Here is an 18,916-nt window from a genome sequence, read left to right on the forward strand (position 1 = left end):
CTATATAGAAAGGAGAGGGACTGGGTAGTACCTGACAGGACTGATGGTTTGGTGTAAGTGTTGAGTAATCGACATTGATCCTCTATATACAACATTTACAGTGCAGGAACAAGCCTGAGCAGGAGAATTACATTCCTATGCAGCACTGGAATGAGCCTACCCACAAGACCTAGCGTCACAGAGAGACTGCAAGATGACACAAACAGCCACCTTTCCTTATTTCATTTCCTAGCTGATATAACTGGACAGATGGATAAAAAATATATATATTGGTCTATCATCATGTCCTGTCAGATTAGTAGACGTCAAGGAAATACATGTATATTAGACCATTAGGACGCAGCCAGTGTGGCGATTGTGTGAGACCGACAGACTGCACGTGTGTTGGTGGGAATGTTGCACTTGTGAACTGATGCTGTTGAGAAAGCTAGCTAGCTGTTGGCCTGGCGTGTTGATGCCTGCGGACCAAGACTAACGGGAGACGTCAGATGTTCACAACGTAAGGAATGCACAGCAAAGGTATAGAGTGTGTGAGTGGTTGGGACACGAGGATGCTGTCATCAAAGAGCAGAGTTGTGTTTGTTTGTTTGGCAGCAGTTGGAGCTGACAAGCAACAGCTATTCTTCTCAGATGCTGTCGTGTCTCTGTATCCTGTCTCTGTACTCTGTACCCAGACTATGGAGTCTGTTTCCTTAGGGGAGAAACTGAAGACTTTGTCCCTGCTTGTGCCAGTTGCTGCCATGAAAGGACATAACATAAAAAGGACAACAGGAGGTTAAATTAAGATCAAGAAAAAGATGGAACATTAAATAGTTTATTGGTTTTAATTTTCTTTGAATGGAGTGGAATGTGGACTCGGCCCAGTAGCGCATCACATCCGGCCGTGATTGGTAGTCCCATAGAGCGGCTCACAATTGCCCCAGCGTCGTCCAGGTTTGGCCGGGGTAGGCCGTCATTGTAAATAAGAATTTGTTCTTAACTGACTTGCCAAGTAAAATATAAAAAATGTAAACCCACTAAAGAAGCATGTAAACGTCTGACTAGGATTCAACCATCCTTTACGACTAGAGTAGTTCACTGAGTCTGTCTAGTCTCCTCTCCTAGTCTGCCCCACAGAATCAAACTAGCCTGCTAACCCTGTTCTCTCCTAGTCTGCCCCACATAATCAAACTAGCCTGCTAACCCTGTTCTCTCCTAGCCTGCTAACCCTGTTCTCTCCTAGCCTGCTAACCCTGTTCTCTCCTAGTCTGCCCCACATAATCAAACTAGCCTGCTAACCCTGTTCTCTCCTAGCCTGCTAACCCTGTTCTCTCCTAGTCTGCCCCACATAATCAAACTAGCCTGCTAACCCTGTTCTCTCCTAGCCTGCTAACCCTGTTCTCTCCTAGCCTGCCCCACAGAATCAAACTAGCCTGCTAACCCTGTTCTCTCCTAGCCTGCTAACCCTGTTCTCTCCTAGCCTGCCCCACAGAATAAAACTAGCCTGCTAACCCTGTTCTCTCCTAGCCTGCCCCACAGAATCAAACTAGCCTGCTAACCCTGTTCTTTCCTAGCCTGCTAACCCTGTTCTCTCCTAGCCTGCTAACCCTGTTCTCTCCTAGTCTGCCCCACATAATCAAACTAGCCTGCTAACCCTGTTCTCTCCTAGCCTGCTAACCCTGTTCTCTCCTAGTCTGCCCCACATAATCAAACTAGCCTGCTAACCCTGTTCTCTCCTAGCCTGCTAACCCTGTTCTCTCCTAGCCTGCCCCACAGAATCAAACTAGCCTGCTAACCCTGTTCTCTCCTAGCCTGCTAACCCTGTTCTCTCCTAGCCTGCCCCACAGAATAAAACTAGCCTGCTAACCCTGTTCTCTCCTAGCCTGCCCCACAGAATCAAACTAGCCTGCTAACCCTGTTCTCTCCTAGCCTGCTAACCCTGTTCTCTCCTAGCCTGCCCCACAGAATAAAACTAGCCTGCTAACCCTGTTCTCTCCTAGTCTGCCCCACAGAATCAAACTAGCCTGCTAACCCTGTTCTCTCCTAGTCTGCCCCACAGAATCAAACTAGCCTGCTAACCCTGTTCTCTCCTAGCCTGCTAACCCTGTTCTCTCCTAGCCTGCCCCACAGAATCAAACTAGCCTGCTAACCCTGTTCTCTCATAGCCTGCCCCACAGAATCAAACTAGCCTGCTAACCCTGTTCTCTCCTAGCCTGCTAACCCTGTTCTCTCCTAGCCTGCTAACCCTGTTCTCTCCTAGCCTGCTAACCCTGTTCTCTTCTCCTCTCCTCTCCTCTACAGCCAGTAATTAATAGTTATATTCCATGGTCCATTACCCCCACAGGCAGAAGAGGAGACTGGAGAGATCTCCTAAAAGGAGTGGTAAAGAGAGAACAGTCTAACTCACTGCTGTGGGGAAAGAGAGACTCACTCAGGCCATTAAGTCCTTCTGGTAATAAAGGGCAGGATGGCTTGAGCATAGAAATAGAAGGCGTAACACAACAGAACAGACATGCGTGTGTGTCAAATGGCACCCTACTGCACAATGTCTCTTTAGATCAGCTCGTAACTCTAAGAAATACAACATTTTTCACATTCCACCCAAATATTGGCGTCACAATAGAATTTGCGCGACGTCGTGACTTGTTAGCGTCAATTCCAAATGAGACAGCCAAAATGGCCGCTGCCCGTCGGTCATGGCCCGTTGCTCGTAATTGGAATGGCCGTTCTGCTCATTGTGATTCTACGAGGTCCATGCAGTGTTTAGTATTCCTGTGTGCTGTGTTGTAGCAGCGCTTTATGGCCCACATGTAATAGACTTTGTTCTATCAGACATCAGTGGCAGTATCCCTGTTGAGTTCGGTGTTCTGGATGCCTGTAGTGTCTCTACCACTATTGGTCTTTACCTTCTGCTGTTGCTGGTAAAACTAACTCCCCCTCTGGGGATCAATACATGGAATGAACCAATCAAATGTATTTTATTCAGTTCATTTCGATGTGAAGACAATCTAGTTTTATTTCTCCTTAGCGGATCCTGGTGTTGATGAGATGGAGGATAGAGGTGGAGGGGAGGATAGAGGTGGAGGGGAGGATAGAGGAGGGGGAGGATAGAAGGTCCAGTGGGAGGAATCTTACAGCATACTGTTGTGTTGTGGTGGGGATCAAGCTTGTTAATGGGAACACTGGTGATGATAATGTATTTGTTTTGCCGTCTTGGTTATTGTTGCTACGCGTGTGGTTCAAAGAGCAGTATATTCAAGGAATTACAGTCCACTGAAACAGCTGGGACCAATCTGAGGCAACGTGACGATGTGTGTGTGCTCGCAGGCATGTGTGCATGTGCGTGAGAGAATGTTATCTGCAGTGCCTGGTACAGGGGGTCTTGGCAGGTACCTCTTCTTTTTGTTTCTCTAAGGTGTGGTGGTTCACCTTAATTCCTCTTTAGATATCTTCTATTTGGATAGTGTAATGGGTGTTCATACAACTCCAGGGATGTGTTGTTATTTCGTTATCTTCATGTTCTCTCTTCCTGTCCTTTTGTGTTATAATTGTATTCACTGTCAAAGGAGGCAAACGGTGGCTTTATGAAGCTTTATAACTTAGGAGATCCTTTCAGATAGGAACTGAGTGGCTTCATAGAAACACTCTGCTTACTATTCAATATAAATGGCCCAGCTACCAAACTATTAACCCTTTACACTCACAGCCCCTGTCATCCCATATACTGGTTGAAAATGGCAGATTTGGTCATTAATGAGCACCTCAATTGGAATGCAGGGGCTGTACAGTAACATGTTGTATATGACGTCAGAGCTCAAGCTGTCTGCTTTACAGAGCTGTATGAGTTTCAACTGGCAGACGTTCTAAGCGTGTTTATACAGCGGGGGGTTTAGAGTTCCCATTGTTAGAGCCTCTCCTGCCCGTGATATGAGACAACATACACATGGTCCCGTTCATATAAAGTGGCATTGTTTACATTGTTACCTAGCAACGTACTACCACTACTACTTTTACAACTACTAGTCTCAGCACCTGTAACTCGTCGCGGATGATTTTGGCTACTTCAGTAATCTGAGTGAGGGGAATGCTGTAAATCTAGAAGAGTCCATGTGTTCTGAAAGATGAGACGATGAGGATTATAATACCGGTGTGATGTCATGTGTACTTCACATTTCCATATTTTAAAATGTATTTATTTACAGTATCAACGTTTATATTAGCTATTTTTGGTGTAAAATTACAAGATTACATGTCATACCCTGGATTGTTCTGAACAGAATGAGCCTATATTTCTTGTATTGTGAAGAAAATTTGCAGCAGAACACGCACTGAAGTGCCTTGTGGAAACCTACGACTGTAAGATGGTATTTAATAACTAGTAATTTTGGCAATAGAACAGGCTTTCAAACGATGCACACCTGAACCACGTTGAGATTTATAATGGGCCGTTTTTGGATTGACATGCATGTTACTGACACTTTCCCTCGACTGAGATGTCAAGAAGGCAGAGCAACGCCTTATCATGGACCTCTTCCCATTTAAGCAACCATTTTCTATGTTACTGAATGTATCCAGAGTATTTTTAGATTTTCGTTATGAGAAATGTTGCAAAAAGTACTGTAAATGTAAAATGCACATAAAATGATGTGTACAGTCGTGGCCAAAGGTTTTGAGAATGACACAAATATTAATTTTCACAAAGTCTGCTGCCTCAGTTTGTATGATGCCAGTTTGCATATACTCCAGAATGTTATGAAGTGATCAGATGAATTGCAATTAATTGCAAAGTCCCTCTTTGCCATGCAAATGAACTGAATCCCCCCCAAAAAAACATTTCCACTGCATTTCAGCCCTGCCACAAAAGGACCAGCTGACATGTCAGTGATTCTCTCGTTAACAAAGGTGTGAGTGTTGACGAGGACAAGGCTGGAGATCACTCTGTCATGCTGATTGAGTTTGAATAACAGACTGGAAGCTTCAAAAGGAGGGTGGTGCTTGGAATCATTGTTCTTCCTCTGTCAAACACGTGCCGTCATCATTGCTTTGCACAAAAAGGGCTTCACAGGCAAGGATATTGCTGCCAGTAAGATTGCACCTAAATCAACCATTTATCGGATCATCAAGAACTTCAAGGAGAGCGGTTCAATTGTTGTGAAGAAGGCTTCAGGGTGCACAAAGTCCAGCAAGCGCCAGGACCGTCTCCTAAAGTATTCAGCTGCGGGATCGGGGCACCACCAGTAGAGAGCTTGCTCAGGAATGGCAGCAGGCAGGTGTGAGTGAGTGCATCTGCACGCACAGTGAGGCAAAGACGTTTGGAGGATGGCCTGGTGTCAAGAAGGGCAGCAAAGAAGCCACTTCTCTCCAGGAAAAACATCAGGGACAGACTGATATTCTGCAAAAGGTACAGGGATTGGACTGCTGAGGACTGGGGTAAAGTCATTTTCTCTGATGAATCCCCTTTCCGATTGTTTGGGGCATCTGGGGAAAAAGCTTGTCCGGAGAAGACAAGGTGAGCGCTACCATCAGTCCTGTGTCATGCCAACAGTAAAGCATCCTGAGACCATTCATGTGTGGGGTTGCTTCTCAGCCAAGGGAGTGGGCTCACTCACAATTTTGCCTAAGAACACAGCCATGAATAAAGAATGGTACCAACACATCCTCCGAGAGCAACTTCTCCCAACCACCCAGGAACAGTTTGGTGATGAACAATGCCTTTTCCAGCATGATGGAGCACCTTGCCATAAGGCAAAAGTGATAACTAAGTGGCTCGGGGAACAAAACATTGATATTTTGGGTCCATGGCCAGGAAACTCCGCAGACCTTAATCCCATTGAGAACTTGTGGTCAATCCTCAAGAAGCGGGTGGACAAACAAAAACCCACAAATTCTGACAAACTCCAAGCATTGATTATGCAAGAATGGGCTGCCATCAGTCAGGATGTGGCCCAGAAGTTAATTGACAGCATGCCAGGGAGGATTACAGAGCTCTTGAAAAAGAAGGGTCAACACTGCAGATATTGACTCTTTGCATCAACTTCATGTAATTGTCAATAAAAGCCTTTGACGCTTATGAAATGCTTGTAATTATACTTCAGTATTCCATAGTAACATCTGATAAAAATATCTAAAGACACTACACTGAAGCAGCAAACTTTGTGGAAATTAATATTTGTCATTCTCAAAACTTTTGGCCACGACTGTATAATGTTTGGATTCAGTCTTGTCAGGTGAACTGTTGTGTTCTAACCTTTGGTCAGATAATTTCCCCTTAATCTCCAAACTGTTCCCTTATCATTGGTTATGCATATTATTTTTCATATTTCTTCTGTTAAAAACATTTCAATTTGGCCCTATCCATACAGTCCAAATTCTAGGAGTGAAACGGGTTAAGACTGACAACAGCCCAGCTACCAAACGATCCCTGTAAGACTAACGTCCACTGACCAGTCCTCAATAAGGTCTGGAGGAATCGGCCTGATTGGTCCGTTAGTCCAGCGGTCCACTACGTTTAGTCTCGTGTCACATCCAGTCACCTCTTGAATCCGGACACCGAGGTTGTGGAAATGAGTGGTCGCTGTGCCCTCCGTTCCATCTCTATAAATATAGATGTGTCCCTTCCTGCCTTTCCCCATCTTATTCATCATCATTACCATCAGCATCTTCATATTCTTCACTAAGTAGGCCTTGTATTAGCGTTCTTAATGGACACATCTTCAGTTAGTCACACATTGATGTCAATGGGATACGAAGTGAAAATGTTACTTAAAGTTAGGATTCACCCCATAGTACCTATTTATTTATTTATTTATTTATTTATTTATTTATTTTTACTTCCATCTCTCCAGTGGAGAGAACTCTGTATTGGTGGTTAAGATGTCCAGTAATTAGAGGCTGCTGGACAGGATATCAAATCTGACTGAAGTAGTCATACCACATTCTGGGTCACTGGCACTGCCCTCGCTCTCATTTCTTGCTCTCTCGTTGCTCTCACGCTCTCGTTGCGCTTGTTGCCCTCTCTCCCTCGCTGCCGTCTCTCGCTCCCTCGCTGCCGTCTCTCGCTCCCTCGCTGCCGTCTCTCGCTCCCTCGCTGCCGTCTCTCGCTCCCTCGCTGCCGTCTCTCGCTCCCTCGCTGCCGTCTCTCGCTCCCTCGCTGCCGTCTCTCGCTCCCTCGCTGCCGTCTCTCGCTCCCTCGCTGCCGTCTCTCGCTCCCTCGCTGCCGTCTCTCGCTCCCTCGCTGCCGTCTCTCGCTCCCTCGCTGCCGTCTCTCGCTCCCTCGCTGCCCTCTCTCGCTCCCTCGCTGCCCTCTCTCGCTCCCTCGCTGCCCTCTCTCGCTCCCTCGCTGCCCTCTCTCGCTCCCTCGCTGCCCTCTCTCGCTCCCTCGCTGCCCTCTCTCGCTCCCTCGCTGCCGTCTCTCGCTGCCCTCTCTCGCTCCCTCGCTGCCGTCTCTCGCTCCCTCGCTGCCGTCTCTCGCTCCCTCGCTGCCGTCTCTCGCTCTCTCTCTCGCTCCCTCGCTGCCGTTGCTCGCTCGCTGCTCCCTCTCTCTCTCTCGCTCGCTGCTCCCTCTCTCTCTCTCGCTCGCTGCTCCCTCTCTCTCTCTCGCTCGCTGCTCCCTCTCTCTCTCTCGCTCGCTGCTCCCTCTCTCTCTCTCGCTCGCTCCTCCCTCTCTCTCTCTCGCTCCTCCCTCTCTCTCTCTCGCTGCTCCCTCTCTCTCTCTCGCTCGCTGCTCCCTCTCTCTCTCTCGCTCGCTGCTCCCTCTCTCTCTCTCGCTCGCTGCTCCCTCTCTCTCTCTCGCTCGCTGCTCCCTCTCTCTCTCTCGCTCGCTGCTCCCTCTCTCTCTCTCGCTCGCTGCTCTCTCTCTCTCTCTCGCTCGCTGCTCCCTCTCTCTCTCTCGCTCGCTGCTCCCTCTCTCTCTCTCGCTCGCTGCTCCCTCTCTCTCTCTCGCTCGCTGCTCCCTCTCTCTCTCTCGCTCGCTGCTCCCTCTCTCTCTCTCGCTCGCTGCTCCCTCTCTCTCTCTCGCTCGCTCCCTCTCTCTCTCTCGCTCGCTGCTCCCTCTCTCTCTCTCGCTCGCTGCTCCCTCTCTCTCTCTCGCTCGCTGCTCCCTCTCTCTCTCTCGCTCGCTGCTCCCTCTCTCGCTCGCTGCTCGCTTCTCTCTCTCTCGCTCGCTGCTCGCTTCTCTCTCTCTCGCTCGCTGCTCCCTCTCTCTCTCGCTCGCTGCTCCCTCTCTCTCTCGCTCGCTGCTCCCCCTCTCTCTCTCTCTCTGCTCCCTCTCTCTCTCTCTCTCTCGCTGCTCTCTCTCGCTCGCTGCTCTCTCTCTCTCTCTCTCGCTGCTCCCTCTCTCTCTCTCTCGCTGCTCCCTCTCTCTCAATTCAATTCGCTTTATTGGCATGACGTAACAATGTACATATTGCCAAATCTGCTCCCTCTCTCTCTCTCTCTCGTTGCTCCCTCTCTTTTTTTCTTCATCTTCTCTAGAACATCTTATTCCTTCCCTCTGTCTCTTTCTGTGAGATGTTATCTAAGGGTGGCTGTAGACACACACATAGTATTGAAGTGTAATCTGTGTGTGGGTGGGACAGTAATGATAGTCCCGTTTAGACACATTAATGACCAGTTAAAGCTGCTCCTCTCTCTGCTAAGAGCCCCTAGCACACAAACACCGATATATGAATACATGGATAGAGAAATAGATGTATCCATATGGAAGATGTATACTGTGTTTTATGTTCTCTCAGTGATAGCATGTCTATTCATATGAAGAGTTTTCTTCAGATCCATGAATTCCCATCACAGATCAACATTGAGACGGTGGCAACACCAGACACTAACTGTAGGTTCAGTGATAGACTGATAAAACCTTTGGCCTCAACCACATGGAAAGGATTTCTATAAAATACTTTACATTTTCTCCACCCCCTTCCACTTCTGTGTTTCTATCCAGTCCCCTCCCCCTCTCTTCTGTCTCTCCGTCCCATTCCCTTCCCCCTCTTCTCTCTATCCAGTCTCCCCTCCATGTCTCTTCCTGTTGCTCTATCCAGTCTCCCCTCCATGTCTCTTCCTGTTGCTCTATCCAGTCTCCCCTCCATGTCTCTTCCTGTTGCTCTATCCAGTCTCCCCTCCATGTCTCTTCCTGTTGCTCTATCCAGTCTCCCCTCCATGTCTCTCCCTGTCGCTCTATCCAGTCTCCCCTCCATGTCTCTTCCTGTTGCTCCCCTCCATGTCTCTCCCTGTCGCTCTATCCAGTCTCCCCTCCATGTCTCTCCCTGTTGCTCTATCCAGTCTCCCCTCCATGTCTCTCCCTGTTGCTCTATCCAGTCTCCCCTCCATGTCTCTCCCTGTTGCTCTATCCAGTCTCCCCTCCATGTCTCTCCCTGTTGCTCTATCCAGTCTCCCCTCCATGTCTCTCCCTGTTGCTCTATCCAGTCTCCCCTCCATGTCTCTTCCTGTCGCTCTATCCAGTCTCCCCTCCATGTCTCTCCCTGTTGCTCTATCCAGTCTCCCCTCCATGTCTCTCCCTGTTGCTCTATCCAGTCTCCCCTCCATGTCTCTCCCTGTCGCTCTATCCAGTCTCCCCTCCATGTCTCTCCATGTCGCTCTATCCAGTCTCCCCTCCATGTCTCTTCCTGTTGCTCTAGCCAGTCTCCCCTCCATGTCGCTCTAGCCAGTCTCCCCTCCATGTCTCTCCCTGTCGCTCTATCCAGTCTCCCCTCCATGTCTCTTCCTGTTGCTCCCCTCCATGTCTCTCCCTGTTGCTCTATCCAGTCTCCCCTCCATGTCTCTTCCTGTTGCTCTATCCAGTCTCCCCTCCATGTCTCTTCCTGTCGCTCTATCCAGTCTCCCCTCCATGTCTCTTCCTGTTGCTCTATCCAGTCTCCCCTCCATGTCTCTCCCTGTCGCTCTATCCAGTCTCCCCTCCATGTCTCTCCCTGTCGCTCTATCCAGTCTCCCCTCCATGTCTCTCCCTGTCGCTCTATCCAGTCTCCCCTCCATGTCTCTCCCTGTCGCTCTATCCAGTCTCCCCTCCATGTCTCTTCTCTCTCTATCCAGTCTCCCCTCCATGTCTCTCCCTGTCGCACTATCCAGTCTCCCCTCCATGTCTCTCCCTGTCGCTCTATCCAGTCTCCCCTCCATGTCTCTTCCTGTCGCTCTATCCAGTCTCCCCTCCATGTCTCTCCCTGTCGCTCTATCCAGTCTCCCCTCCATGTCTCTTCCTGTTGCTCTAGCCAGTCTCCCCTCCATGTCGCTCTAGCCAGTCTCCCCTCCATGTCTCTCCCTGTTGCTCTAGTCAGTCTCCCCTCCATGTCTCTTCCTGTCGCTCTATCCAGTCTCCCCTCCATGTCTCTCCCTGTTGCTCTATCCAGTCTCCCCTCCATGTCTCTTCTCTCTATCCAGTCTCCCCTCCATGTCTCTCCCTGTTGCTCTATCCAGTCTCCCCTCCATGTCTCTCCCTGTTGCTCTAGCCAGTCTCCCCTCCATGTCTCTTCCTGTTGCTCTATCCAGTCTCCCCTCCATGTCTCTCCCTGTCGCTCTATCCAGTCTCCCCTCCATGTCTCTCCCTGTTGCTCTATCCAGTCTCCCCTCCATGTCTCTCCCTGTCGCTCTGTCTCCCCTCTTCCTGTCCCTACATCCAGTTTCAATCTGCTAATGTTAGCTCTATTACATAAATCCAATGAAGTGGTTTTAATAGAATTCTCTCCTCTTCCTCTCTCTGCTCAGATGACCTGGCCTACGAGGTGCGTTGGTACCTCACGCGGCTGAGAGGGGGGAACAAAGGCACCCTACTGGCCAGCGTGGACCGCTTCGGTCTGGTCAAGAAGGAGGCGCGCAACGCCAGCAGTGACGTGTCCCTGGAGCGCACAGACACACACACCTACGCCCTGAACATCCACGCCACCCAGGACAGCGACAGCGGGGAGTACCACTGCCAGGCCACGCCCTGGTACCTGTCTGCCTCCACAGGGGCCTGGACACACGGGGCAGAACTCACCTCTACCAAGGTGTTCCTCACTGTACGATTCCCCAGTGAGTAAGGATGGGGGGGGTACTGTGTGTGTGTGTGTGTGTGTGTGTGTACAGTAACTAACACTTTCTCTCTCTCTCGGTCTGTCTGTCTCCCTCCAGTGTGGGACTCTCTGAAGCTGCCTCTGCTGTACGGTTCTGTAGCCTCTGTGTCCGTGGGGCTCTTCTCTCTCCTCCTGGGTTTCATCTGTGCCCACTGCTGCTGCCGCAACACCACACACACCCCTCGCTCACGCAACAAACTCATGGACCTGGAGATGGATTGACTAGCACAGGCCCGCTGGAGCGACCACCGCTTCTCCAGCTGATGAACTACGAGCACGCGCACGTTACCGCGCCGGCACATTACCATGGCAACGGCAGACAATTGACCAATCACAGCCCTTCGGGTGCACTCCGTGGAGCTTTTAAGCGCACCAATGGGAGAGGAGGAGGAGAGACAATAGGACATTTACTGTGGATCTGTAGAGGGGGAAAAAACACTGAATAAACTGCTAAAGGAGAGCAGGATATCTAGTCTGCCTATGTGAACATATTGATGTTAGGTATTGCACAAAACAGCCCTGGAGTATTCCTACCTTAGTGGACTTTGTCTACGTTTGTCCTCAACATTAGTTTTTGAAATGAGACTGCTTTTAAATGGAGGTGTGTGTGTGTGTGTGTGTGTGTGTGTGTGTGTGTGTGTGTGTGTGTACTATGTTTGTGTGGTTTGCCACACCGGAGGCTGGGAAAGAGAGCCGCTTTGCCCGTTTTGCCCTGCCCTGTTCCTGGTGTGATGTCATATCCTGGTGTGATGTCATTTCAGTGACTCAACAGCAACTAGCCAGGTTCCCTGGGGCACGTTGATGACCTCAGAGGCTCTCCTCTAGAGCGAGTGAAAGACACTATGGACCCAGACTTCACCTGCTGTAACCCCCTACACTGACCCTGGTGCTACCCCCACTGTGAATGACATTGATGTAATGTTGGGCCTAGGGTTTATATGGGGCAGGTTGAAGAGCAAGGTGGCCACTAAGGGAGAATGGACTAATGGTTGTGACTGAGAGGAGTGGTATGATATGGACTGACACAGAGGGAGAGATCGTTTATATAGGTAGCATACTGGATTAATGTGTGGAACCAGCTGGAACCTGCAGTCCTCCACACACTATCCCAGCCAATGCCTGGCTCTAGCTGAAGGAGTCCCAAAGTGGCTTCCTCGTCTCCTCTCCTTCATCTGCACTGATCAATAAACACAGGATGGATCTAAGCAATATAATGGTTGAAGCCTACCCGTTTCATTCACATCAGTGCAGATGAAGCGAAGAAGACGGGACGAGGAAGCCAGAGCATGGAGATACACCCCTGGAATGCAATGGAGAAGGATTAGAGAGAACTGTTAACAAACCCATTCCTGAAAGGAACCTCCATGTCACCTCCCAGTTTAGTAGGGCCCAGTCCCTTAGGGAGTCTTCTTCCCCTGTCTCTGGTGCAGTACAATAGCTGTGTGTCCAGAGAGAGGAAGTGTGTTGTGTTTGTATGTATGGCTCTCAGGGCTGTTGTGTGTTCCTGGGGTTAGTGATTGGCCCAGCAGTATTCTCCCCAGCGACAAAGATTATAATTACCCCAACCTAGACCCAGAAGGCCTTTTTAGAATGGTCCTGTACCTGATGTCAACTACCACCCCTGAAATGCTACCCTGTCTATACACACACACACACACACACACACACACACTCCATATGCTGTCAACACTCAACATACTGGCATGCACAACAACAGTTAAACACACACTCCTCTTACCCAATGCCATGTACCCCAACTTCTACAAATAAAATCACACTCCGTGTGCACACACACATACAACCGTACACACACACTGTCCTGTATACACACTGCCAATGCAACCCTGTGTGAATGCACATCTTGTGAGAGGCACCAGCTGTATCTAGGTTCTGGCCAGGTACCAACTGGGGCTTTGGCTCTGGGATCTGACCTGGTTTAACTCACTAGCGCCACCGACGGGAGAAGAGCTGCTGTGTGCCAATCAATAAACCAGGGCCCTGTTAAAATACTTAGAAATTGCATCCTTCCTAATCTGACATGACTGGAATGGTGAAAGATGTGTAGTGGAACTCTGGTTTACAGCTGCCATACATCTGTATGAGGTCAGACATGTACTTGAAGGAAAGAGATGCATTTTATAGTATTGGTATCAGGCCTCGAGCTGTCCCACTGTGTGGGTGAAAGGTGTCCCCAAGCACTGACCCAAGGTCTGTTCTGTGTGCAACCTCGTAATTATTTAGTTCAGGTTTGGACTTGGGGAAGCTGATCTGAGATCTATTCGAAGAACCTCCCTAAAGTCTAGAACCACAGACGGATAGGACAACCGCCAACACAAAACACTGCAAGTTATTTTTAAAGATCCTTACTGTCATTTTATTTTTTGTAATTTGAAATAGATTCCTAAGTCTTTTTGTAAATGATTGTAAAGCCCAATATGGATTTTTATCTGACATGAATATCTTATTCTGTGCCGATGTTTCTCTGGGTAACGATCAATCAGGGTTTTTTATGATTCGCCTCTGCTTCCAGGCCTCTGAAAAACTTCAAATAATTCTGCCAGAATAAATGTTTTATAACAGTACCAAGACTGAAGCTGGTTTGTTGTATCCCTCCTTCCTCCCTTCCATCTCTTGTCGTTCTTCAGGGAATAGCTTCTGTGTCCTCTCTCTCACTCTCACTCACTCTCACAAATGCAGATGAGTGTTTTGTTTAGAACTGTCAGCCTCCAGTGAGTTATTTTTCCCACCTTCTCTATCACGTTCTCTCTCTTCTTCCCCTCTATCTTGTTCACACCTGTTTTTCTTAATCCCTCGCTCTCCTTTGCTCTCTTCTCCCCTCTTTCTCTCCCTCCATCTTCCTCTCGCTTTCAAAAAATTGACCCAGATTTTGGTGCTGGATCCTCCATTCCCCTTCTGGTGATGAGTGTGTGTGTTTCATCTGGACACAGATTGTTTAAGGCCTTGTTTGATCCTCAGTGGTGGTTCCTGTATTAGACATATCATCTCTGGGATCTGTTGGTTGGGCCTGATGGCTCAGAACAACAGTTTATAACAACTCTAGACCTGGGTGGCCTTTTCACATCTGTCCTCCAAATGGACTCCTAGCCACTCGGCTAACTCAGTACCACTCCTGTAGGTCTGTATGCAATTGGCTAGAATGAAGCAATGTGGTCAATTTTGTGATATGCTTAAGCCTAATCAAATCCTGCTTCTTAAACCATGTACATCCCTTGTCAAACTCATTCCAATGAGGGGCTGAGTGTCTGCGGGTTTTTGCTCCTCCCATGTACTTGATTGATGAAAATAAGGTCACTAATTAGTAAGGAACTCCCCTCACCTTGTCTGGCTTAATTAAAAGGAACAAAATTAAACCTGCAGACACTAGGCCCTCTATGGAATGAGTTTGATACCCGTGACGTACAGGTTAATGATTCCGGTATGTTGGTTGTTCTAGCGCCGCAGCAGGAGGTTACTGTAGGGAGGGGACTGCATGAGTACACACAACAGTACACACAACAGTACACACAACAGTACACCGCATAGAGTCAATGTTAAACTTGAGAGGAGGAGAGTGTCCGGGGGGGAGAGCCATGCCCCGGAATGTGGCGATGACTCGTCAACGCCTCGCCATGGCAACTGTCTACAGACGGAGGGTGTGTGGTTGGGGGGGAGATGGAGGAGAGAGATGAAAGAACAAGTTGGGGGTGTGATATCTGCCTCCACCACCTCCAAACGCTCTTTCTCACACACACACACATACACACGTAACCTACATCTATGTTTAGTTTCCCCCTATCCACAGATATATTCTGTCAATACTATACACACAGAATACTTGCGCACACACAACTCCAGTACTGTCATACTCTGGGAGTTGGTTGGAGCATGCCTTGTCCTTGTAAGGCTGTGTGTGTTCTCCATGGCGACCGTCCCACTGTGCCAACTTCCTCTGTGTCCTCACCCATCACTGTCACAGCACTCAGGAGGCCCTGGCTCAGAGAAATTACATCAGTAAAACAAACACCACCCATGGATGTGAAATTTTATTGGATTTCAGTCACATAGCCATTTGGTTCAATATCTCCCTCCCATAATCCATATACTTCTTCACTGATTAATGTTATCTTGCAGTTATTTAACCTCTGCCACCACGGCTGCTGGTGTGCTTCTAAGGCTGTTTATAGATCCGTTCATATGGCTGTCATAACCTGTTATGTATGCTCTATGAATGCTCACAGCCTGCGGGAAGCTACATTGAAGCCCTTTAGTTATTCTGTCTGTTGTATCATTCTAGAGGGGACTGAAACCTGACCCTTTCTAACCACCAATATGCTTCTAATCACTAAGTAGCCCTGACCCCTGACCTTTAATAAAAAACACATATCCCATCAGCTCTGACTGCATCACCATGTTTGTCCATCCATGCTGGCACGGCCATCTTTCTGAGTGACTAACATTGTAATGCCTATTAGCTTTGCTCATGTTGATTTAGCACAGCCATACAGACACTATAATAAACACAGGACAGAGCCGCAGAGACTTCTGCCAACGCGGAGCAGGCTTTATTAGCCTTCAATCAGCCTACATTAAGATACATATCAGTGTGGATGACGGATCACCATCTCAAGCTGAACCTCAGCAAGACGGAGCTGCTCTTCCTCCCGGGGAAGGACTGCCCGTTCCGTGATCTCGCCATCACGGTTGACAACTCCATTGTGTCCTCCTCCCAGAGTGCTAAGAACCTTGGTGTGATCCTGGACAACACCCTGTCGTTCTCCACTAACATCAAGGCGGTGATCCGATCCTGTAGGTTCATGCTCTACAACATTCGCAGAGTACGACCCTGCCTCACACAGGAAGCGACGCAGGTCCTAATCCAGGCACTTGTCATCTCCCGTCTGGATTACTGCAACTCGCTGTTGGCTGGGCTCCCTGCCTGTGCCATTAAACCCCTACAACTCATCCAGAACGCCGCAGCCCGTCTGGTGTTCAACCTTCCCAAGTTCTCTCACGTCACCCCGCTCCTCCGCTCTCTCCACTGGCTTCCAGTTGAAGCTCGCATCCGCTACAAGACCATGGTGCTTGCCTACGGAGCTGTGAGGGGAACGGCACCTCCATACCTTCAGGCTCTGATCAGGCCCTACACCCAAACAAGGGCACTGCGTTCATCCACCTCTGGCCTGCTGGCCCCCCTACCTCTGAGGAAGCACGGTTCCCGCTCAGCCCAGTCCAAACTGTTCGCTGCTCTGGCACCCCAATGGTGGAACAAGCTCCCTCACGACGCCAGGACAGCGGAGTCAATCCCCACCTTCCGGAGACACCTGAAACCCCACCTCTTTAAGGAATACCTGGGATAGGATAAAGTAATCCTTCTAACGCCCCCCCCCTTAAAAGATTTAGATGCACTATTGTAAAGTGGTTGTTCCACTGGATATCATAAGGTGAATGCACCAATGTGTAAGTCGCTCTGGATAAGAGCGTCTGCTAAATGACTTAAATGTAAATGTAAATTAAGGCCCTGCCTGCGGTCATCTAATCTAGGGATTCCAAAACTCGGTCCTGGGGCCTCCCAGCTTGATGAGTTGGTTGTTTGAATCAGCTGTGTAGTGCTACGTCAAAAAACTAAACGTGTACCGAGGGGGGGCCCCAGAACCGAGTTTGGGTAACCCTGATCTAGTCCATTGTTATGCATGCTAGCCCCATGGGGCTATTTAGGTCAGGTCCCCTCGCATTGCCATACAGCTGCTGGCATTGTGGTGTTGCATCTCCTAGATGCTCAGGATGGCTCAGTGAAGAAAGGCCGAATATTGAATTAACCCCATACACACGCAGCAGGGCCTCTGTGGTCGAATTCCATTCCACTGTCATAGATACCTCTGCTTTTCTCCTTTCCTCAACAACCACTGATCTGACAGGGTGTGACAGACGAGAGCCTAAAGGCTGCATCTCAATAGCCTAAAGTGGCTTCCTCTCGTCTCCTCTGCTCTCCTTCGTGTTCTGGTCTGAAAACACAGGGTGATTGAAAGCAATATGGTGGATGGATGCCTAACAGGAATTTGCTTTCAATAATTCAGTGCTGCAATCTAATGGCTGTTTTTGTTTGTTGACTTAAAGGGTAAAGAACTTCTGTCGGGATATATATATAACTCATGTAATCTCTTTCTCCCTCCCTCTTTGTCCCATTCTCTCTCTTTCTCTCTCTCTCTCTCCATCCCTTGATCTCTCTCTGGTTACAGCAGTCTCTCTCTCTGTTGAAACAGCTGAGTCTAAGCTTTATGTTCCTTAGGTCAGTGAACAGATCAGATGTCTCCAGACAATAAGACGCCCTCAGTCCTGCCTCTGTTACACACACACACAGCTACTCTGCCTGACTCAATCCCCCAACCATTTTTAGAACTTCTCTGCCTGGCTTAAGGGACAGAATGAGGGAGGACATAGTTCTTTCCAACCTCATCAGTCTCCTGTTTCACCACATGCATGCATTAGGAATGCTTATCCTGGAGAATCTTAGCGCTGCCATTGTGAAGAGGGATTTAGGATGTTAGTATTGAGTAGGGGTTTCAGGCTCCTTATTTAAATAAACGTATGTTAAGTCCCTCTGGATAACACAAGTCAAGTGAATGGCTAAAATGCCCAGCTAATTGTACATTTTAGAACTTTGTCCTTAAGAATACAGTACTGTACTGTATGCGCTGTAGGCTATGTGTCTTTTAAAAATCAATCAGTTATCAGAATCAACTATTCTGTCACACAAACGAGGCTAAAGAAGGTTCCTAACGGTGTAGGAAATTACTTCTGGGCTGGCTTCATTCAGGTCAAAAGCCTTTGTCTCTTCCTCTATCATCCCTTTCTCATACACCACTCTCCCAGACTGAGAATCAATATAGCCCATGTTGAATCAACTTTCTGTTCTTCCTTTCCTTCTTCTCTTCCTTCACTTTTCCCATAGGCCTCCTCGTACCTCTTCCTGTCATTGACGGCAAAGGTCGGGGTAGAATGTAAATATTCTTATCTCCGTGGTTACAATTGGGCACTTTAGAGCTCTGTGACCTTTTGGTTGATATTTTTCTTTGCCTGTCAGAGTTTGGAAAACATATGTAGCAATTAGAATCATTCTATTCTAGCTATAATTGTCTACCATTCTAGAAGATCATAGGTATTCTATTTCTATTGTCTGCAGTGGAGACGTGACCTGTTACCTTGACAATAGCCTTGAAATGAACAGCTCTGATCTGGAATCAGTCGTTAGGGCTGGAGAGGTACTGGAGCATAGGGATCCTATTCAATTACTAGAGGGGCTATGTCACAAAAGTTTCAGAATGTGGTTAAAATTGCAGCCATATTGGTCAGGGAGAAAAACAAACCAGTCTAATTGGAATGAATGGCAACCTAAATTATTGTTATATAATTAGAAATACATTTTATAGGAGTTTTATACACATTTTCTGTATAAATAGCCTCTAAAATATTTCTAAACAGGTGTGTTTTTTTGGAAAGCTGTGAGTTCTATTATATGATGCAATATCAGTGCTTGTTGCATTAACAAGTCCAATCATCAAATGATTTCAGACAGCGTTTGGCTGTGGATTGACTGCATTGTTTGAATGGAATGTTGGCATATTGGCAGTTCATTTTAAGAATTTATGGAATCATTCCTCTAAAATTGGCTGGCTAGCTAGCTAATAAACCTACAGTGCAGATAAATTATTCAAATTCATTATTTTACACAAACTCCCTGACCAACATGGCTGACCTTTGGACCATCATAAGAAGGTTGATATACATTCTAGTATTCTAACATTCTAGTATTCTAATTCTATGGACTGGAGCACCTTTAACACCTGGCTCCTATTCTCCACCTTAGAGACAGATCTCTA

At 48.0% G+C, this 18,916-nt stretch overlaps 1 protein-coding gene across 1 annotated transcript in view; it reads left to right on the top strand.

Moving 5' to 3' along the window:
* The window catches only part of LOC115179873 (prostaglandin F2 receptor negative regulator), a 70,719-nt gene extending 57,098 nt beyond the window's left edge, over positions 1–13,621 (top strand). Inside the window, exons 10-11 of the mRNA XM_029741759.1 lie at positions 10,693–10,998; positions 11,098–13,621. Of these exons, the coding sequence (XP_029597619.1) occupies positions 10,693–10,998; positions 11,098–11,261 (470 nt within the window). The 3' untranslated portion in view covers positions 11,262–13,621. The remainder of the gene's footprint in view (positions 1–10,692; positions 10,999–11,097) is intronic.
* The last annotated feature ends 5,295 nt before the right edge of the window (positions 13,622–18,916 follow it).

The sequence above is a fragment of the Salmo trutta genome, chromosome 39, assembly GCF_901001165.1.
Source record: "Salmo trutta chromosome 39, fSalTru1.1, whole genome shotgun sequence".
In the NCBI taxonomy this organism is placed as follows: Eukaryota; Metazoa; Chordata; class Actinopteri; order Salmoniformes; family Salmonidae; genus Salmo; species Salmo trutta.